The sequence below is a fragment of the Harpia harpyja genome, chromosome 12 (assembly GCF_026419915.1).
Source record: "Harpia harpyja isolate bHarHar1 chromosome 12, bHarHar1 primary haplotype, whole genome shotgun sequence".
Taxonomy (NCBI): Eukaryota; Metazoa; Chordata; class Aves; order Accipitriformes; family Accipitridae; genus Harpia; species Harpia harpyja.
The window spans coordinates 5,634,720-5,656,956 of NC_068951.1; the positions used below are offsets into that span (position 1 = coordinate 5,634,720).

The window sequence follows — 22,237 nt, forward strand, 5'->3', positions numbered from 1 at the left end:
GTCTACCATGCTAAAAATGGCCAGAACACTTTTGACAGATCAATTCTTCCCTCTGAGGTGGGGAGGCAGCAGCAGGAGATGAGTGCAGGAGAGGTGCTGCTCTCAATGCATCAGTCTCTACCTGTTTACCGGTTTGCTCTACCAATTTAAGGCTCTCTCCAGATAAGTCATCTGTTTGGACTCTTAACCCACTCAGATTCATCTGTAGACTGTTCATTGCTGAAAGCCATGTGTTCTCACAGCAATAGGATGAATTCACTGACCTCCCACCAAAAGAGCAGAGGCATCAGATCCTTTGACCCTCAAATAGCTGGAGTGTGGCACCATATTCTTCAAAGCTACCTCTTAGGACCCTTTTTCCCCATCAGACCTGATGCTGAGACAGCTGTCTTTGTGGGGAAAGACAGAGTATAGCTGCCGGTGAGAAAAACAAAGCCCTTGGCCCCACCTCCGCACACAAATGAACTTGCTACCTCTGCTCTCTCCGGCAATGCCTGTGCAAGACTCAGTGCTCGGCTGTGGGCAGCAACGTGTTGTTTTCAAAATTCTGTAACTTTTCATAAACGGCACCGGAAACAGCTGCCCAGCAGTAAAGAACAAACTTTCCATATGCGCTGTAAAGGTGGCTGAGCAGGCACTGCTGTAGCTCATCACTCTGTGGGGAGAGGATGTGATGGTGGTGAGGGGGAGGTTTGTCTGCCTAATGCAGCAGCTTCACGAGTTTTTTCGTAATCCCCTGAAAACATGGGTCCGGGTTCTGCATTGCCTTATCTGTTACACTGATGCTAATAGATTGAGGCCAAAATTCCTACACCTGACAACATCCCACTGTTCCCTTTACCTCGAACACAACTAACGTTAGAGCTGTAGTACCTTCCACAGGTTCACCCTGCTGTGTTGGAGGAAGAGAAGAACGTGCCTTGCTTTTGCAGAGAGTACCTGGAGTTCAGTCCAAATGGACTTAAAATAATACCCAACCCTTCATACCCACTGGAATAAGTTTCTAGAGAGACTATGGAAATATATCATCTTCATTAGGGCTCTTCAAAAGGTGAGAACTGAGAGGACCAGAGAAAGTCTTGCTGGCAGACATATTCTGAAGTGAAAAGAGGTCACTGGGCCCCGGTGTAGGCTAAGAATTGAACGTGTCTAATAAGACAATCCGTGCACCAGATTTTATCATTTTAGCATGTGAGCAGACACTAGGCAAACCCCTGTGAGATAGGAGTGGGTGGAATATGGTGACACTCACACCTTTGTTGTGTGGTCTGACAAGAAGCAGCAATTCAGCCTTAAGCTGTTGATCTTGGATCGAAACATTAGCTTGATTAATGCCCTCTTTGCATGTGGACTATGTGAACTGACAGGACTCCGTGTCCAGCTGTAAGCATGCTTTCTGCAAGTGTTAAATCTCTGCATGCTAATGCAAAACCTGACCAGAGCGCTTCATGCATTTTTTTACTGGTGACCTATGTACCGAGGCCTCAGTTGTACAAGCAGAATCCTATTTGCAAGTTGCTAGCCCCGTGCAGGACACAGAATTACTCTGTTACATCACTGCAAGATCAAAACATGTTAAAATGCACAAGGAAAGTAAGGCAGCTGAAGTTGCTGGTGCAAGCAACTGTGGCTGTATAGCTTTGAGATAGACACTGGGGGACATGATGATTGTATGAATAAACCATGTATTTTCAGCTTTGTCTGCCAGACAGAACACTACAAGTCAATACAAGAGATTTGTGCGGGCATGTTCTCTCTCCACCCCCTTAAACTTCTCTCCAGAGGGAGCTCTGGTGGGCATTCCCTCCATTCCCTCTGTCCTGAAGTGCCTGGCCAGACACCCTTAGCACTCTTCATCGTAGGTTTTTTCCTACGTATCGTAGTTTTTTTCCATGATGCTTCCATAACTGGTTCTAGCTGCTGGAATAGCTGGCTTAGCTTTGCAAAGGTTTTGGGATGGGTTTTTTTTTGTACAGTGTGTCTTGCATGATATATAGACAATAAACTGTAGTTTATTGGTCTGTGTGGTGTTCAAAGGTTAAATGAAATCCTGCTGCCCAACAAGGGTTGTGTTGTACTGAGTGCAGATGCGGTGTTGTTTACCGCTTGCCTCTGCAGCAGGTGGCATGGCCCTGCTAATCCTGTGGCCTCCTGGGGAGTGCAAAATGCGGACCGAGAACTCGGACAGGCAGTGAGTGCCCTTTTCCCCGCAGCAAAGTGTAATTTCGTGCACTGGGCTGGGAAGCACTTGAGACCCTAGACAGACTTATTTACATCTTGTCATATAGTGATTAATGGCTGTGCTCACATGCTCTATTGCAGCACAGTAGTGATTTAGACTGCTACCTGTCATCACTGCAATTCTGTGCGCTTTAAATTCTTTATATATTTGTCCCAGCAGAGTGCACCTGCTTCCAGCAAGGAGCAGTTTCTTGGCTCTCTTGTGACCTGCTGCCTTCAGCTCCATCTTGTTGTGCATCCCCTCAAAGCCCCTTCTTTCTGCCTGCTCCTTGCTCCTGCATGCTGAGACGTCAGGTTCTTGGGTCAATACTTTTGCTCATGTCTAAATGTAGGATGCAACTTTGACAAAGAAATAGGGTTGCTCCTTAAGTCTGATTTTAAAATGCAGACTATGAAAATAACACATGCTCTACAAATGGACAGTGGGAACTGAAATGCTAATCTCACTAACATGTAGCCTGAAGGCACTGTCAGTCTCAGGCTGGTATTTCAACCTTTATGGCAACAAAACCAGGTTCAAATAGCTTTTATTAGTGCAGATTTCAATATGTGGACTTACTTGAGGATTTCCTACTCCTGTTTTCTAAAGGTTCAAGAAGAAAAAAGCTGGGATATTTCTATCATTGTTTGGTCTCTTAGCATATGGAGATGCAGTGGATGATTGTATTAATCCAGGACTAATTAATTTACAAATCTATTATCCATATGAGTAGCTGCTTTAAGAGTATTGGTTGTAGTTAATCACTGCACTTGTTTTCAGCAGTTTTTAAGGGCTTGCCTTTGTAATGTTTGTCTTTGTAATGCATGTAAGAAATCTGACATCTGTCTGGACAGTATCTAAGTGCATTTAGTCTTCTACAATGCTTGAATAAAGCCCTTAAGTTATTAATTAGAATAGAACAGAAGTTCTGGGTTTGTTTTTCAGTCTATGAATGTGTGGTATGTGTTACTACTGAGTATGAGGTTCTTGCCAGTCTCCTGACCTCTGGAAGGATTGAGTTACCCTCCATTTCTCTAATGTCCTGATTTTTCCATTGCTTCTTGCAACTGACTTCATTTTTGCCTGACAAAATGATATTTTTTTTTGGCACTGCAGCAAGCTGGCACTGCATTTTCTTTACAGCTGTGAGAAGCCATTACCAGAGATGTGCTCTTGGCTATATAAGATGACATTGCTTATATTAATGCAACCAAACCATATTCTAACAAAACTTCCAGAAACACAAATTCTGCTGCTTTGTCCCTTTCTCTGCGAGTCCCTGAAGTGGGGATGGTTGAGACCTTTCAGACAAGTGTCTATTTTGCTCCTATGAAGTCTCAGACCTGAAGCAGTTGCTGTCATGCTGTCTGGTTGGTTTGGGGTTGTTTTTTTTTTTTTTAAACCCCTCTCTGCTTCTCTGAAAGTTTTAGTTAATAGTTAGAAATACACCCTAGACAAAGCTTTCTTTTGGCTTCTAGCTCTGCTGTCTGATCATAGGGGCAGTTCTGCAGTGATGCGCCAGCAGTATTTTTTTGCTATGGAGTAGGTGTCATTAATAAGTGCAAGTGTTTAAACTTACATTTTCCACTGTCAGCTCACTTGTGCCTTGTTACTACGTCTGAGCATGTGCCATCCACACCAGACGGCTTAAGAACAGTGTATTATTTGTGTCCCTCTGTGCTGGGATGTCCTGCATTCCTATGGGAAACAGAAAACTGAGCTAGCTTCCAAGATTTCTCGGTTGTTTTCCCACACTCCTTAGTTAAACTGCTTGCTTGGTGCAAGGGCTGGAGAAGGCAGATCTGGAATAGAGAGTTTCTGCTTTGGGGCTGTCCTGTGTGCGGGACTGGATTGAGCGAGCTGCCCCCCAACTCTCTCCAGTGGAAAACTGTATTAAGTTTCCCTTGTGCTGTACCATCTGAATTCCCAGCAGCCAGAGGACAAGATTTTTGTTCTAATGAACTTCCTTTCTTCCTTTCCTCTTGAGGGGCGATGGAGCTAAAGATTAAATAGCATTGAAAGGCAGCTGCTTCTCTTCTCCTTTGGCAGAAAATGAGTTTTCAAGTCTCTGCACATGAAAGTTACTGCCGAGAACTATTTTCACCCCCCCGTCTCCTGCAGGAGCGAAATTAAGGTCATTTCCTAAGCACCCGAGTTGTCGCTGCCTGCCTTTTGCAAAAAAATCTTTTTGATGTGCTGCTTCAAACCTAGTTTCAAAGTTTGCAACCTTCCCCGGCTGTTCTGGCCTAGAAAAAAAAAAGGAAAAAAAAAAATACAACAAAATAGCGCACCCACGCTCGCCAGCGTCCCCCTTCCCTCTTTCTCGCCCTCCCGGGGGAACCAGCGATCAAATCCCGGTCCCTGAGCGAAGGGGAGCGCCCGCCTGTGCCCGCCGCCACGTGCGGGCCGGGGGCGGGGCCTGGCCCGGTCCCGCCCCGCTGCCGGGGCCGCTCCTGCGCACTGGGCGGGGGGGCGGCCGGAGCGCGGCGGGCCGCGGGGCAGAGCGGCGGGCGGCGGCGGCTCCCGATGCCGCGGGGCAGGGCGGCCGCCTCCGCGGGGAGCCGCGATGATCCCCTACTTCTCCGACAACGCCGTGATCTCCCAGGGCGCCATCGCTCAGCTGTGAGTACCGGGAGAGAACCGGCAACGACCGGCAAATCTCTCCTCCCGCTTGCACCTCGGGTGCCGCTCCGCCTGCCCGGGCTCCGAACGGGTCTCCTCTTCCCCGGTGTGCCGGGCGGTCGACCGGGCTGGCCGTTCCCAGCTCTCCGTCGTTAGCTCCGCCGCAGATTGCCTTCGGGCAAACTTTCCCCTGGCCGCGGAGCCGGCAGCGCACACCGGGAGGCGGCCGGCGGGAGCGGGACTGCGGGGGGGGGCACCGGCACCGCAGGGCTGCCCGCTTCTCCGTTACCGCTGACTTCCCTTTTTTTTCTTTCTTTCCCTGCAAAAACTCTGGGTCCCAACCAAGCGCTTCGGTGAGTCTTTGTACAGTAGCTGCCCAGGGCGACTCGGGTCTCCTCTCGTCGGAGCCGCCGGTTCCTCCGTCCCGGGGCCGGGCTGCAGCACGCTCCCCTCGCCGCCCCCCGCAGGCACACAGCCGGGCTGTGCGATGGTAGTGAGGTGCAGGCTTCCTGTGGCCATGTACCTTGGCCCTCTTTTGGGCTTAAAGTAGAGATTAGCCCCTTGATTTGATCTCTTGTTTTGGCTTATCACAAGGTGGCAGATAGGGGCTGCGGATTTGGGGTGGGTTGGTTGGGTTGGTTTTTTTCAGGTCGGTGCGATAGGAGCAGGACTGAGACCTGACACTCAGGACCTGCAGGTCGTGAGGGGGAGACATGAGCCGATGCCAGTTTTTAGGTACTGCCAGTCTTGGGCAGCTATGAAGTGCAGAGTGAGTGTCTCTGTACCCCATACTAAGCGGCTTGAAAAAATCAGTCTCTCCAGCTGCACACCCCCCTTTGAAATGCAGATACAAATAATCATTTAATTTGTAGACAATTAACAGTGACTGCCCGAGTTGTGGGGTTTGGCTGGGAGGATTAAGGAGGGAAATGGCTGCTATGGGATGGTAGATAAGGCTTTTAGAGAGATAGTCGCTGCAGTCTAGTCACGCTTGATATTTCTTTAAAGAAGCCAAAGGCTCTTTTATCTCTTGGAAACATCGTGGAAGGTTTCAAGATAGTAGGATAAAACGCTGGGTCCCACCTGGAACTGTGTTCTTGTCGCAAGAAGCTCCTGCTAGAAATTGAGCTGCCTTGCACTTGCGAGGTCTTTAGTAGATAGCCCTGCTTACGCTTGATATGGAAATAAGTCTCTAGACTCTGTGGCCTCTTTTTTGAGCATTAGTAATCACTGCTGTAGTTGGTAATCAGTTTAGGTAAGTCTCTGAGCCTTTCATACTCAACCCAAAATGCTTGTAATTAGTCATTTTTTTTCTGCTCGCAGTGTTGCCTGTAAACTTTATGGCTTTCCCTGTGATTGCTGATAACGTAGGTTTAACAGTGATATATATATCTGAACTGTTCTGTGGAAGCAAGGATGCAAATTGGATGTGCCCTGGGCTTTGGGAAGTAGCGGCAATTCTGGAATTGTGGAGAAAAACTCAACCTACTGTAGGCCGAAACATTTCCTTAGAGCTCAAGATGATTTACCAAGCTATATTAGGTAGCTAGGTAACAATTTAAGTGCTTTCAAGATGTTTGTTGTATACCCTCTCAAACAGTTAACCCACAGTTTGAGACTGTATGGAGAGGGATCAATAGAAAGGGGAAATACTGCTCCCTGCTCTCTACTCCCTCAGTCGCATGTAGCCCTGTGGTGTTGTATCTAGTAGTAGTTTAAATGGCCACTTGGTTGGAAGGACCACCCTTTCCTTTTTCTGGGGAGAGAGATAACTGAGTTATCAGAGGAGCTTATGCTGTGCTTTGCCTCCTGGAAAGAAAGATTAATAAGCATGAGAATGACAGAGCTTTTGGCCCATGCATAAAAGTTTGCACAAGGCTGAGCACTGGATTAATATTTTGATAGCATTCTCAATCAGAACGGTGCTGTGGCTTTCAGGATGGCATAATAAAGACCTGTTTTAGAGTTTATATTTACAAGTTCACAAAGGCAGTTTAATATTGGATGCCCTTATTTAATTGTGGGCAAGACCTAAAAATCCAGATTTTGTTGTTTTGCTGTGCTAAAAATTTGTTCTCTGTGGAATGGGAAGGGCAGTGGTGACCCAAATGTTATCAGAAACTTCTGTTTCAGTGTATTCTTTAGTAGATGTATTCGGCTAATCAGCTCTGACTTTCAGAGATCAGCAGAAATTACTCTTGTGTTGACGCTTTTAGTCAGTAATGTAGTCAGCTGGTCAGGGTTTAATTCATTTCAGGTTCACAAGGATTCAAATAATGTCCGAGAGACTTGTGTTTATCAAAATGCTCAGAATTTATAGTTGTAACTCATTCCAGAAAGTCTTGCTACTCTCATTGAACCTAGTGGGAATTCTGCTGATTTACTAGTTTATTTGTGTGTAGGATTCAAAATTCACTTTGGTCTACTAAAACTTTAAGGCAGCTGATGGAAAGATAGAAAGAAAAAAGCAAAACTTCAGACAGCCTGCAAATACCAAAGAATTTTTGGTAACAGAAGAAACCTGGAGAAATTGCCATAGATCAGTTCTTCCTGCCTGCAGTCACTTCCTCTGCCTTTGGCCAAGTTTTAGGTATCTCATTCATTGTTGGTGCCCCTGAAGTGTTTTTTCCGTGTCCCTGTGATAATGCCAGATTCCTCTGTCGCTCAGTTTTCCTCTTTATCTCGGTAGCAAAGAAGGATTATCCAGGGATCAGGGCGCTCGCTTGGGATTTGGGGAGACCCAGCTCTTGCTCCCTGCTGCGCCACATCCTTCCTGTGCGACTGTGGCCAAGTCCCACCAGGCTGGTGTTCAGCAAGGGAGTGGGGCCTGAAGATGCAGATGGAACCTGAGAATTAACTGCCTCGCCTTGGTGCCCGCATCCCCCTGGCGTTTTTGTGCATTTTTCTGTGTGTTCAAATACTTTTGTCTCTGCCTCAGCTTCCTTTCTGCAAAGCAGCAGTGAGACCCTTCCCTGGGTTCACACTGAGCACGTGTTAAAGCACTCCAATACTGTTTACTACTTCATCCTCCAACACTTTGGGAGCCAGATGGATCTAAAAACATGAATACGCTTGCTACTTTCCATGGTTCTCGTACTTGCTTCATACCAGTCTGTTTTCTATTATAAGATGTTAACTGATAGTTTTATAAGTATTTTAAACCTTGGGGGGGGGGGGGGAGCTAGAATAGATAGTTTCTTCACAGTGTTGTGGGTATATCTTGGAGCTTTAAAAAAAAAAAAAGTAGAACCCACAAGTTAAACAGAATTGTTTTCAGTGAAAGGTTAAAGATAGCCACAAAATGTTCTTGCAGACTTGGCTTAGCAGCCTATTGCTCTCTCACATAATTGGTTTTCTTGTAAGTGACAACCCTTCTTCTGCGTAGTGTGAAGAAACAACACTTTACAACGTAAGAGGAAGTTACAGGCTGTACAGGTAATTACAAACTGTACGCTAAATTACAACACCGGGTAATTCAGTCTCATTGTATTGCCGCCTCCTTGCTGCAACCTGTCTTTGTGCCTAGTTTGCCTTGGCCCTTGTCCTCCCCCACCCCATTCATTTACCTTTGTCATGCGGCCATGGCCTTTATGCTAGGAAATTTCATGACCATCTAATTTTAAATTATGCCAAGTGGCAAGCCAGGAACTTAGGTAGGTGCGTGGCTGCTGTTGCCATTGTTTGGAGAGCTGCTTATTTATTTATTTATTGTATGGGAAACATTACAACCTTTTTATCTGCTCACAATGTTATTGCTGCCAAAAACCTTGACCATTCAGCAATTAGAATGCAGTCCTTCAAGCAGCGTGTTATTGGAAATCTTTAATTGCCTCTGTGCCGTTGTAAGTGCTGTAGCTTTGTGAGTATTTTACCATTGTGCTGAGAGTTGATGATATTTAAGAGTTGACGAGGAGATGCTTGGAAACAGCTGCTCAAAAGAGTGGGAGATCAGCAGAGTGATTCCAGTTACCGCTTTCAGCTCTAGTTGAAGTTGCTTTATGAGCTGAGGGTCACTCTGGTTGGAGGTGCTTGAAATAGAGAAACAAGTTGATTAGTTCTTCATCTCTCGTAGGGGCTGGTAGGATCAGTATGGACTATTGCAGTTCTGTTTTCCATCTAAGTGTGTATTATGCGCTCAGGGTTTGTATGACTGCAGAAGACAGCCTCGTACTCCATCAAGGACGCAATGTGAATGTGCAGGCAGGGGAACCTGACCCCTTACCCTTCCTGCCCACCCCTCCGCACAGCTGAGCTCACCCAGCACAGTGGATGGGCTTCCTGTTGACTGAGCAGAGTCGTCGGGGATTTCTCATCTTTTTTTATTTCTTTGCTGATTGTGATAACACAAATGCAATGTGTAAAAGGCCTCTCACTACCCACTGATTATTAAAAACTATGCAAGTAAGTTGTGGTAATTGGGTAAAAGTAGTATGCTGTGTGCTCCAAAGTTGATCATTAACTAAGCCAGGGCTGTATTGTTCATAACTACTTTTCCTGTTTGGCTTTTCCTTTTATTCCCCTGGAAGCTGTGGGTATTTGTCTCACCGATCCTTCCTGGTAGGGGGTTGGAAGAGAGACAGAGATGGTTATCAGACATAAAATCAAAACTTGAGCAGCAAACTAGTGTTTCAAGGACAAACCCCCCACACCACCACCCATTTTTAAGCAATATGTCTTAGTTAGGAAGCCCATGCTGCTGGGCTGCCAAGTTCACATTTTAAAAGGCTGTGAATGGTGGAGTTGCCTCTGAGATTCTGTGTTGAAACTTCTGCAGATGTTCCTGTCTCTGGAAATGCTTGGGATTTTTCTAAAGACTACAGAGCAGAAGGACCCAAGTGAGATTATCAAGAGAAAAGGACCTTTTGGGGCCAGTGAATAGGCTGGCTGGGATTTTTTTGCAGGACTCTACTTCCTTCTACCTTTATCACGGAACCTCTGGCTAAAATATTACTTCATTGTTTTTTAAACAACTTCAGCCTAACAGTCCTGAAATGTTGCTTCCAACTAGTATTTGTGGGGTCACAGAAAGTTTAAAATTCTGCATCCCGTTCTGCAATAGGCTCTGCAGAGTTGCTGTCTCCTCTGCATCAGTCTGACAAACAGCATTTAAATTATCAGCCCATATGGGTTTAAAACTCGTTCAGCAAATATTTTTTCTCCAGTGTAATGGATGTAATGTGTACAGAGCAAATCTGCAACTTGAGTTTCCAGCCGTGGTGTTTCGTAGCAGCTGGCTGAAGACTCTTATTTCCACAAACACATGGAGTAAAATTCACTCCTGTCGTTAATTCTGAATGCTTGTGCTTTTGCTGAAGTATTCAGAAGACACCCCTTTGCTTTGCGTATGCGCCTGGGCCTTGATTTCAGCAGCTTGGGAAGTAACTGGAGACTGGTGATAGTTGTTCTGCAGCCACATATGGCTGTGTTGTGTAGGATTAACCAAATGTTTTGTGACAGAGAGAAGCCTTCTGGTTTAAGGACATGTCGTGGTTTAACCCCAGCCAGAAACTGAGCCCCATGCAGCCGCTCACTCGCCTCCCTCACAGTGGGATGGGGGAGAGAATCAGAAGGGTAAAAATGAGAAAACTCATGGGCTGAGATAAAGACAGTTTAACAGGTAAAGCAAAAGCCACACACGCAAGCAAAGCAAAACAAGGAATTCATTCACCACTTCCCATCGGCCGGCAGGTGTTCGGCCATCTCCGGGAAGGCAGGGCTCCATCATGTGTCACTCTGAACGTCCGTCCCCCCCTTCCTTCTTCTTCCCCCCACTTTATATGCTAGGCATGACATCATATGGTCTGGAATATCCCTTTGGGCAGTTGGGGTCAGCTGTCCCAGCTGTGTCCCCCCCCAACTTGTTGTGCCCCCCCAGCCTGCTCGCGGGTGGGGTGAGAAGCAGAAAAGGCCTTGGCTCTATGTAAGCACTGCTCAGCAATAACGAAAACATCTCTGTATTATTAACACTGTTTTCAGCACAAATCCAAAACATAGCCCCATACTAGCTACTATGAAGAATATTAACTCTATCCCAGCCAAAACCAGCACAGGACATCAGCCTGCAGATGAGGGAGGCTGGGGAAAAGGAAAAACCTGTAGAGGTGAATGATAAAATTAAGGCGTGCCCTAGCATTCACGAAGGCTGGGGGTAATACAGGAATCCAGCCTGTGAGATCTCCATGTAGGGTCGGCACTTCTTGGCATTGGCAGCTTCTCAGATTTGGGCATTTCTAGGTATTTTAAGGCCACAGGCTCCTCGTTCAGTGCATTTTCCTGTTTATCCAGTACTTATCTGGCCCTCATCAACATTGTATTCAGCCCTTTGGGGTCTCTGGGTTTATTTGTAATAAGCCATTTAAGAAGTACGCTTTTTCTCAAAACACCTTTGTTACAAGTAGGCTAAATCCACAGACTGCTGAACCATAAATGATTTAGTCCTTTCTTTTAAACAAATGATCTTTGTCACTTAGTAGTGAAGTCCTTAGTTTGTTCACACACTTCTCACAATGGCTTAATGAGGTCCATATTGTCCCACCACCCTGGGCTTTCTCCTGCCTGTGATCTCCTCAGTAACAGCACAGTTCTGGGTTTGGTTCACACTCTGTTAAACTTCCAGCTTTTCACTGGAGAAGTGCAGGTTTGTTACCTCTGAATTTTGCAGTATGGCTCTCATGGAGGCACAGAGATGACTTGGAGGAAGTTCATCTCTCGGTCCGGTGCTGTGTTGAAGTACCTCAGGTGGTTTGGGACCCCTGCCCCTGCAGAGGACTGTTGAGATGAGCTGAGCTTAGACTTAATTGTCTGTATACCAGTGTTAACCGTGTATAACGAACTGTGCTGTATTTCCTCTGTCGCTGTGCTTTGTTCGCTAGCGTGAAGAGAATGAATTTGCTCGGCTGAGCGTCTTGTTGCCCTGCAGACTCCGTTCTTACAGCATCCTAGCAGGATGCTTTGGAGTGGGCTGTTACCTGTGTCTTGGCTCCACCACCTCTAGCTCATCGAGATGGTGGCCGGCAGATGGGCACCGGCAGCTGTATTCTGGGTGTATTGCCGATGTTTCGTGGGAGACTCCAAACAGCGGGTGGGACTGGAGGAGGGTCATTTTGATTAGCAAAAGATAAATACACATTTGTCAGGTCAGAATTTAAGGGGGAACCTCATTTGCACAAAGGTACAGATGGGAAAAGCTATCATCAGTCTTACCTTTTTCTTCTAAAACTTAATCTGTTAGTCTTCTGCTTGCTTTCTGCGACTTGATGCTGGATTGAAATGAACCCCAAATCGGTTTTTTTTTCTTTCTTTTAAGGCTCATTGTGTTGTGGTGTGTGAAGAGTTGGTCACTGACTTTTTTGTTGTTGTTATTGTTAGGGTTGTTTGCTTTTTTTTCCTTTGTTTGCTTTGAAAAAGAGGTGGAGAAATCAAAAAACAAATGCAAAGTGGAACAGCTGCATTCCTCCGTGTTGCAGAGACTGAAAGCCGGTTAGTCTAAATAAAAACAAATAATTTGTCAGCACCACTCTAGCCCTCCTGTTGGTTTGCCACGATGAGAAAGTTGTAAGAAAGCAAATGGAGGAATATGCATGTGCCTCATTAACAAGCAGGGCTGACAAGTGAAGAATAAACATCCATTTGAGAGTTACGTGATAATACGTTCAGCCTGTGCATGGGAGCAGGGCTGTATTGCTAAGCCGTCCCTCTAAATGCCAGGGTGGGTGAGCAAGCCCAGGAGCCTGTGTTTTGGAGAGCAGCATCTGCAGGACATAAAGGAGATGGGGCAGGACATCACCAACTTTCCCAGCGCAGTCACCAGAGCAAAAACTTGACACAGTCGTAATGTTACTTTTTTGTCCTTTGTTCTTTCGAGTACGTCATGAAATGTTTTATGAGAGGCTCTCTAGCTTGAAATTAAGCAAATATCTGTTCTGGAGCCTTTTTAAAAGCTGTTTAAGAGCCTTTTTCCTAAAGTACACTCTGTTCTTGTTAGAGACTTCTCTGGGTCTGTGATACTCAGCAGCGTTTAGTATTCTTTTGGTCTTTCTGCTTTAATGTGTGGTTTTTAAAGGGGTTTGCATGCTTTTAGGAAATACAAAGACCTGAGTTAACCACTAGATTTGGATTTGGCTGCCAAACTTCCTAAAGTGCTAATTCTGGTGAAATTTAGCACCCGACTTTTGCAGGGATAAACACATCTGGAATCCCTACTCTTTGGAATTCAAGCTCTTGTAAATTAAAACTTTATTTAATGTGTTTCCAGTCTGAGTCTTAGCCAGCGAAACTTTGCAGGGTTTTTATGTTGAGTTAGAAATGCATTTTGAAGTTAAGCGCTGACATCTCCTTTATCTGAAAGTCACATTAAGGTGCTAAAAGAGTAGGTTAATTTGCACCTGTACTGAGGAATCACAAATGCAAAACTGCAGGGTGATGCTTCAAAATTATGCACGTTGCTTTGTCTCCTTTTATTTACTTTTTTTGTGAGCAGGTATCATGAAGAGTGGATGATTCAAGTGGTACTGCTTCCCCGCTTTTATTTAAAATACCTGTATAAAAACATTGCAATTCTTAGGAACAGTTTGAAGAAGTTCACTTGTCTGCTACTTCAAAATCTCCCGGTTCCTTTTGCCTCTTGGGCTGCCCTTCATTTCAGCCTTTAAGTTGGGAGATGCTGCGGTGGTGTTAGACATCCTACAGTCTGTCAGCTTCTGTTTAAAGTGGTATATGGTGAGTGATTAATGGAAATTATTTCAGGAATAAAGGACTCCTGGTAAGCTGATCCCTATTCAGAGTGCCAAAAGAAAAAGCAGAGTCACAAGGGATGTTGTCTCCAGGAAGAACTTGGTACATCCGTGGGGGGAAGAGTTGGATTAGAAAGTGATGCTGAGTCTGCATTTTGAAATGCATCATAATTATATCTCACGGTCTGATTTGGAGAGCTTTTCCTGATGGCTCCGGAGACTGATTGTCACTTACACCAGCAAAACGTTGGAGTGCTTTTCTTGGCTTCTGCCGGGGTAGGTGTGCTGTACAGGGGAGGGCTGTGTGCACTGAGCACCAGTGGACAAGGCAGTGTCTCACCCATCTGCTGGGGAGCAGGCTGTCTTTAAAGGCTGAGTTACCCCATTCCCCGCAGCGTTGGGTCAATTAACCCAAAGTGATGCTGTATTTCTTCTTTGGTTTGCAGCTTTAAATTAAATCTGAAGTTTGTATTAACCTTGCTTATGCTAAGGACTGTCCTTCTAAGCGTTGCCTTGGATTGAAGAAAAGACACAGAATCCATGAAACTATTCCAACTATAAAATGTTTCTGATCCTTTGTCTTTGATGTTTTCTCACTACTAACTGATTAAAATTTGAAGTTATCATTTACAGCCACATTAAAGTTTGTATTCCCTTAATTGTGGCTTTGCTATTCGAAGTCACTGGCATATTTGCAAGGGTGAGCAGATCAATAGCCTGGTTACGGGCCATATCAGTACAACAGGTAAAGCTCCCTGTGACTTCCAATTTCGAATCAAAACCTATTGAAAGAAATCTGGCACGTGGCTGTTCTCTCTGAAACAGTTGACAAACCATCTCGCATTGCTGGTTACCGCTGACTGTCCTTTTTTGCTAATCTAAAGGGACAGTCAGTCCTAAACGGATTTTACTGTTCCTGCTGGAAACTGTCATTTAGGGATCAAATAGCCCTCGTGCATGGGGAGGATGCAGTAAGAATGAGAGAAAATTGAAAGTGCTGAATGCTGCAGAAGTTAGAATACTGAACAAATAACTTCCTTCTATTTTTTACGAGTCAAATCCAACAGCCTCTTGATGATTTTTGATGCTTTTGGTAAACAAGCATCTGCTTCTTTTTAGCACAGAGGAAAAGGCTTATTATTCAGCATTGATTTCTTTGTGTGGAGACAGAGTGGTCCTTGTTTTGGTGCTCTATTTACAGGGGTCCGTTAATGTATTTACTGAGGGCAGGCAAGGAGGCTGCGATCAGAGCCAGGCTGCTTCCCCAGCGTAATTCCTCCATCCCATGCCCTGCTCCGGGCGTCAGGGCGGTTGCAGAGCTGAGTCCTGGCGCGGTGCCGCTTGACAAGGCGGCAGGACCTCTGCTCCCCGGCTGACCGCAGCCACGCTCACTGCTGGCCACCTCCACCATAACCAGCAAAAGAAGCGATGGAGCGATGTCCTCCTCAACCTGTCCGCACCCGGGCTGTGGCTGCTTTGCCCTTTCCAAATCTGAGGCTGGGCTTGTGCCTGTGGGAGCCGTGGCTGCTGGGGAGGGTGTGGGGCTGTGTTGGGTGCGCAGGGTGCCCTACTTTGAGCGGGTGCCAGGGCACTTGCCAGCTCCTGGTCAGACTGTCCCCGTCTCGGGGAGACGGCCAGCACTGGCGGTGATTCAGGCAATTCAGGGGTCTCCTTCCATCTTTAAAGTGCCGGACATACTTTGTCTAAATATAGGTGCCCCTGGACTTGGCTGCTGCGGGGAGGGACAGTATGTTGACCTTAGCGTGTCTCTTGTGACTTGTGTTACAGTCGTATTTAAAGCCATGGGGTCCTTCTTGCAGGGCGCTGCCAGTCAGGCCAAACATGGTCAGGTCTGTGACAGCGATGAATCATGCACGTGCAGGGAGATGGGAGTAAACATACGTTTAAGACAGGATATTTTATAATTAATTTAAACGCAGTGGGGAGAGACCTTTCAGGCTTGTTGGTTGTTAACCAACTGCTCAAGGATGTGTCAGCTATTGTTTAAGGTTTAAAAAGAAATGTGCTGTGTATGATGGCAATGCTTTCGAACTGGTGGCAGAGGAGATTATTGCGTGGTTTAAAGATGATCAACGTGGACTGTGTTAATTCTGAGAGGGAAAAAAAGATAAGTATATGTCAATCAGAGGGGTGTTCTTTCTGGAGATAACTGATCAAGAAGCTTTTTTTTTTTTTTTCTTCTCTGAGCCTCGATGCAATAGGTTCTTCTTATGAAGTTTTCTCATGTTGATTGAAGTGTTTTTAAGAATATATTTGTGAAAGCATTCTGTTCATACCACAGCAGCTGGCTCGTTTTGGACAGACTGAGCTGGTGGGAGTGCGGCACATGGTGGTAAAACAGTGCAGAGTGCTCTCTTGGGTATAGCTGTCCTGCTCTGTGAACCCGATGGTATGCACTGAAGTCCATGGATGTTTAAACAGTATATAGCGCAGGAAGAATGTTGTGTAGGGCTTTAATCTGGGAATGTCTTGACTTGGAGACCTGGAAGCCTTTGGGGACTATCACGTAAAACAAATTCCTTTCGTGGTCTCGGTTCCGGTTTGGGTCTCTTGCTTAAAAAAGTGCATAGAATCAAATTTCTTCTGTAAACACCAAGTGCCCCGACTTCTTAATAAGCATCCTAATTGTGTTAGTCACCCCCTTTCTAGTACGTGAACTGCCGTGCTCGGACTGTAGAAAAAAATTATTTTGTGTGTATCTTCAGTCTCGAATTCCAGAGCACGTCAGAGCTTTGTTTGCACAACTTGTTTTGCTGTTGCTTTTTGGAATATTTTTCATTCTCTCTGCGTGGATTCTCTGAAGCCACCTTGGAGGCTGACCATGGGCCACCCAACACGTGGCTTGCTGGGACTCCCTTAGTTTTGTATAGCAAGGTAGAGAGTCAGTAAAGTTTTTTGCTATTTGTGCTGCGTGGAAAAAGAGTACATTTCAGTGTGTGATAGCTTGCATCCATCCTTGCATAACTCTGTTCTTCTTCATTGCTGTGGTGAATCATACAGTCTGCACCCAAGTTTGTATTCCTTGAAATAAATTATTACCTGATGATCTGTGCTGCAGCAGGATGTCCCAGCCCATGCTGCGTTTCAGTGGCAGCAGCAGCTCTGCGACTCGGCACATCTCGCTCGCCCACGAGCTGCCCAACCTCGGCGCGAGGATGTTTGCCCGCTTTCTCGGCCGCTGCGCTGAGGCTGCCGAGCGCTGGCGGGAAGCGATGCAGACGGGCTCGGCAGCGAGGTGACGCAGGGAGGGTTGCATGTGTGTGTTACTGTATGAGCACGCGTTGAGCAGCAGCCCTGTGAAACGTAATATGGAGCTGCCGGCAGCAGGCATGGGCGCACAGATGGGTGGGAAGGCAGCGCTGAGCTCGCAGCGTTTGCTCTGCCGGGTGGGCTGGTGAGGAGGGAGCCGATGCCTATGCAAGGGGTCTGCCCGCGTTGCCTTTGATTTAGGAGTTTGTATGTTGTTGAGCTGGTTCATTCGTAGGCTAGGGGTATGTGAGGGGAACAGGAAACCCATGTGGACTTTGACTTCTATCAGACATTATAAAATGTCTTCCTCTGCAGTCCAGCTTAAAACAAAATCCAGTCTGCTTTCCCGCAACAAATAAATCCCAGCCCTGCCTGCAAGGGAATACATTTGATAGGAGTTCAAAGGTCAGCTCACCACTGCAGAGCGAGGCTCAGGGCACCAGGAGGCAGAGGAATGCTGCAGGTGGTTGTGGTTGTCTTCGGCACAGTGCAGACCCGTTGCAGCTGCGTGGGCTGAAAACTTTGGCTGCAAACAGCAGCTGTCATTGCTCCCCTAGCTGGAAGCAAGGCATCTTTGGCAGGGATGAGTTTCTCAGGCCAGAGCTGTCGTCTTCTCTGCTGTCTCCAAAGGATGCCACTGCTCTCACCAGTGTACCCAGGCTGCCCAAGCTGCTTTGACTCTGAAGTTTGCAAAATGGTTTCTGGAGCTCAATTCAAATGATCCTGGTGGCAGAGGAGCACTGATGGCATGTGTGTGTGATGGGTTTTTTCCAGTAGTGGGCTTGACTTGTAGACTGTTGGTGGGGTATTGAGTGGATGTCAGCATTCCCTACAGCCTTGTTGGATGACCTGAGGCTGGTTAGAACCCATCTCTGAAACTGTGAATGTGGTTGTTTTGCGCATCTGAAGAAGTTGCTCTTCACTTGCGGACACAACCATGCTCATCAGTGCTCCCTTTTGCAAGTTGTACCCTCTCTGAATTTACCATAAATTCTCTCCTCACTTGGAGCAAGTAAAAGGAATGCCTTTAGAGTTGCAATGCCTTTAGAGTTCAGATTCACACCCATCATCCTCACTTTTGGGTATCTTCTAGCAAACTGTAAGTTTTTCTTGTTGTCTTAGCTCAGCTTCAGCAAATGTCCATATTGGAGACCAAAGCAAGGGAAAAGATGACTTGGCTATGGTGAGAAGGGATCAATAGGTAAGTTAGTACAAACGAGTTACCATTGGCATTGCAGATCTTTCTGTGATTATGCCTGTCTGTGTCATTGCAGCTAAATTATCTATCCAGGGAGTCCCACCTTGGAGCAGAGGAAATGCCTGTAGACAGTTCCTTAAAAAAAAAAAAAAGACACAAACACAGATGTTGCTAAAAATGCAGTTTGCGTCAAACATCTGAGATGGAGTGGGTTCCCACGCTTTGTTTGTTTTTCTCCTTGTGCTGTTTCTTAAGTTGCAAAAGTGCTGAGTGGTGAGAGACGGCCTTTGTTGGAGAACCGCTTCCCCTTTCTCTCCCTGCCCTCAATGTTGTCACCTCTGTTGACAGTGTTACAGAGCCCTTTTCGGTAAGTCATGGCCCTTGTTTTGCTCTGCACTGGGTTTGTTTCTATTTTGGATATCAGAGAAGCCTAGACTTGTCTGTGTGTGCTGCCAGCTGACCCTGTTAATACAAATGTCAGTGTAGAGCAATCCTGAGTTATCCTTGCCTTTTCCATTTCCCTCTTGTTGTGGTGGCTTTTCGTTTACTGTGTTTTGGGGTGTTTTTTATCAGTGACTGGTAGTACTTTGCTTTACACAGCCCTGAGATCTGGCCTCTGTGTGAAGAGAACCAGGTGCCTTCATCACTTGCCTAGGAGCAAAGGCTTAAACTGGAAGCCAAACATTGCTCTCCTCTATATAATTCATTAATACTGTTGGCAGTTATTAAACCAGAGGCTATAAAAAGTAGGCAAGGGAAATAGGGGTGTTTATTGAAAAACAAACTACAGTGAAGGTGAAAGAGTTAGGCACTTCTTCAGGGAGGGATGCTGAAGGTGTGTGAAGTTCTCGTCCAGTGGTTTGATGGAGAAATGCCTTTGGCTGCCAGGCTGCACATACTTACAGCTGCGTACCCAGCCATCATTGCACCCTTGGCTGGGGGATGGATGCTTTATTAACTAGGACTTTTCTTGTGGCCAGGTAAAGTGAGTGGGAGGCTGGCGGTGAGAGCAGATCCCAGTGCAGGTGTGATGCTGTGCCCCAGGCCTGCCTGCAGAGGAAGGGAAACAGCCAGTTTGGGAAGGGGAGCAGAAGCGGGAGGGAAGTGGCTTGAGGTGCTGAGAAAAACAGCAGGCTGCTTGGCCTGCCCTCCTGTAACTTTTTCCACACCAGACACAGCAAGCTGCAGTTGGAATTGCTGCTCTCGCAGGGTGAGTCCTGGCCTGCTACAAGAGCTTGCTCACTTGTCCCCAGCTGCCCTCCCTCCACGCCTGGCTCCACGGCCTCAGGAATGAGCTAAGCATTGACGCCTGCTACGCCGCTCCTGCCAGTGTGTGAATTTTGGTCTTTTTCTTGGTTTTGTGTTTTGCAGCCTATGGATTAAAGGAGGATGATAGAGCTGAGCTGGCAGCAGATAAGATGTGCAGTGCAGAGATGCGCACTCCCCCCCTGCAGCACACTCCAGCTGCTCGTGTTTCAGCAAAATGTCGGGGGGCTCTTCAGGGAGCAACCTGGCTTGAAACCAAGATTTTTTTCTTTCACTTCCTGGTAGACACCCTTCTGCAGTACATCTGTTTGCTGTCCTATGCCTGTTTAGCTGCTGGCTCTTCAGACGGGGGCTGCCTTTCACTGCACACGCGAGCAGCGTTTGGTAGAACGGACTCCCAGCTGAAATCCCCAGTGCTTTAGTACAGATGTCTGCATTAACACTTCCCATTTTCAGGGCTTGGGCTGCCGAATGCTCCCAGTTAGTCAACAGCAGGGTTAACTTGTGTCTTTCCTTACTGTCAGACTTCCCTGCCGCCTTTCAGTCAGTGTTTGTGCTTTTCTTTTATTTGCCTTTGGTCTCACTGGCCGCTGGAGGGCAAGGGTACGTCCTGCAGATGGGTTGGAAACTTGAAGCCCTTCCTGGTGGTGTACAGTTCTGCCAGGCAGCTTCTTGTGTTTGCAAAGCTTGTGCTGGGTGGTGGTTGTGTCCCAGGAGATGCCCTTTAGGAAAAACTCCTTTTTCTCAGGAGTCGGAAGCCTCTGTGGTTACTGCACAATGCTCTCGTCATGGGGAGCTACACCTGGAGCCGGGCTTGCCATTGAAATCCCAGCGCAGCCTCTTGGTGCTGAGCTGTAGCTTGCTAACTCTGTTAGGATGCTGCTTCAGAGCGCTTTTCTGCAGGGTTCTGGTTAATAAATACGTGAGGCTGACAGAGAAATTATGTTTGTATTTCTGTAAACAGTCCACAGGTAGTGGACTTTTTTTCAAATGTCAAGTATCTTGAAATCTTCGTTTCCCCTAACCCATTGCTTTTTAATCTCCCCCTTTCTTCTAAGGACCAGGGGGAATGGGACAGGAAGATGCGACCTCCCTGCAGGGCCTGTGTTGCTGCCTGTGTGTGGTTGTGGGCACGGCTGGTGAAGAGGTGACAGCATGAGGAGATTTGTTCCTCGCCACACTGACCCATTCCTCTGCGTTGTGCAGGGGGACGGGGTGGGAGGACTTCTCCTGCTGAACCTTTCAGGGGACGGTGCCAGCTCTGTTGGTTGTGCTACTTGGCAAGTGCCCGATTAAGGGCTGGGCTGGACAGGACACAGCCTGCTGTAAAGGAGTTGCTCTGACGAGTAAGTAGAGCTGACTGGAAAGTCATCCTCAGGCTCGCAATAACTTAATTAAGTGTTCATTAGGATAAAACGTTGCCAGAAGCTGTTCAGGTGCCTCTTTGCTTTCCTTGCTGTACTTCTAAAAAGGTTTTCTCTCCTTTCTTTATGAAATAGTTTCTAAAGAAGACTGCAGGGTTCCTTTCTGAGTGTTTTACCTTGAGGACTAAGAATTTTTCATTGAAAACTGGTGGGTGGTGTAGATTCACTTATCTCCTGGCTTGTGGTGCAATACTCCGGACAAGCAGCTCCCCAGCCGAGCAGCCCCTTAGGTGGAAGGCATCGTATGGGGGAGTGGTGGCAAAGCATCAGATGATTCATGTTATCGCATTGCTTTGACATAGTCCATAAACCAGTAACATTTTCTCTTTTGTGTCTTGAAACCAGTTTATTTGGCGTTTGTGCTTCCAGTTTATGAACAGAGCTGTGCAGGGTAACAGCTGGGAGGGCATTCGCTATTTGTTTGCCATCTGTAAGTTTTATGTGGCTCCACAATTTTGTAGCGTAATGAGAATTTGGTATGAACTGTGCAGGGTTTCCCTCGTGCACGAGGAGCTCAGTCGCTGGGCAGCAAGTCAGGGAGCATGGGAATCGCTTCTGTTTCATGCTGTTACTGCTGTTTAGAAACTGGGTCTTCTGAGGGGAGCGTCTGCGCTTTTTGTGCAAAAGACTTTAAATAGTTTTGGTGATGTGCCTTGTACAATTTCTACAAAATCTTTTCTGCCTGGGAAAAAAATTGGTACAAGTAGTCATTTCTGTAGAAGTTGCTTAAGTCTTCCGCTTATGTTGGTTCTCTTCCCAGTAAGCAATGAATTACAAATAGCACATCACTGGTGGCCTTAAGATTTCTACTTCACTTCAGAGGTGAATGGGCTAAACATGGAACTGAAGCTTTTTTTTCCACAGCTGTAGTGCTGAGGGTTGCTTACAGCTTTAATAACTCTTTCATAGATATGTCCCAAATAAGTCTTCTCCAGAAGAAAGCCACTGTGTAGTACGGAGTACTGATGACAAGCCTGGTGTGCTGATAAAATATAACTCAGATTTGTTACCTCTGCCAAGTTGGCTCCCTGTCTTCTGCTCTCCTGGACTCAACTTTTCCCTTAACCACATTTAGTGTCTTTTAATACCCGGTCCATTTCCAGGAGATTGTTTCATAGAGCATTGAAGCTCCACTAGGCTCTGGCAAACCAGATTTTGTGAAGTACTTCAAAGCCCAGGTTATGCTTTGGAGCCATTGAGCTGTCAGCAGGGTAAAATCAGTAGTGGGTGGTAGCGTGGCTCTGCTGTTACAGCGAGCACAGTCCCACATCATGAGAGTTGTTCTGAGCCTCTAATTGCTCTTTTCACACACATGTTTCTACCTTTTGTGTTTCTGAAGCATCTCAGAGTGGGGCCTGCTGTTAGCATCCTACAGGAGGAATCCTCTCTCCTTATATATTGGGGGCAGTATCCAAAGGTGATCTTGCCCTGAAATACGATGCTTTTGGGAAAGATCATGGCTGGGTCTATCCAGGCAGGATGGATCCAGATGGATCAGCCAGCT

The 22,237-nt window shown here is 46.5% G+C and overlaps 1 protein-coding gene across 3 annotated transcripts in view; it reads left to right on the top strand.

Annotated features, from left to right (window-relative positions):
• Positions 1–22,237, top strand: part of SSH2 (slingshot protein phosphatase 2) — a 105,049-nt gene that overhangs the window by 42,633 nt on the left and 40,179 nt on the right. Inside the window, exon 1 of one of the 3 annotated variants that reach the window (XM_052804961.1) lies at positions 4,708–4,843. The exons of the other annotated variants lie outside the window; for them this stretch is intronic. Within the exon in view, the coding sequence (XP_052660921.1) occupies positions 4,788–4,843 (56 nt within the window). The 5' untranslated portion in view covers positions 4,708–4,787. Of the gene's footprint in view, positions 1–4,707; positions 4,844–22,237 lie in introns of those variants that run through there. 3 annotated transcript variants of the gene reach the window in all.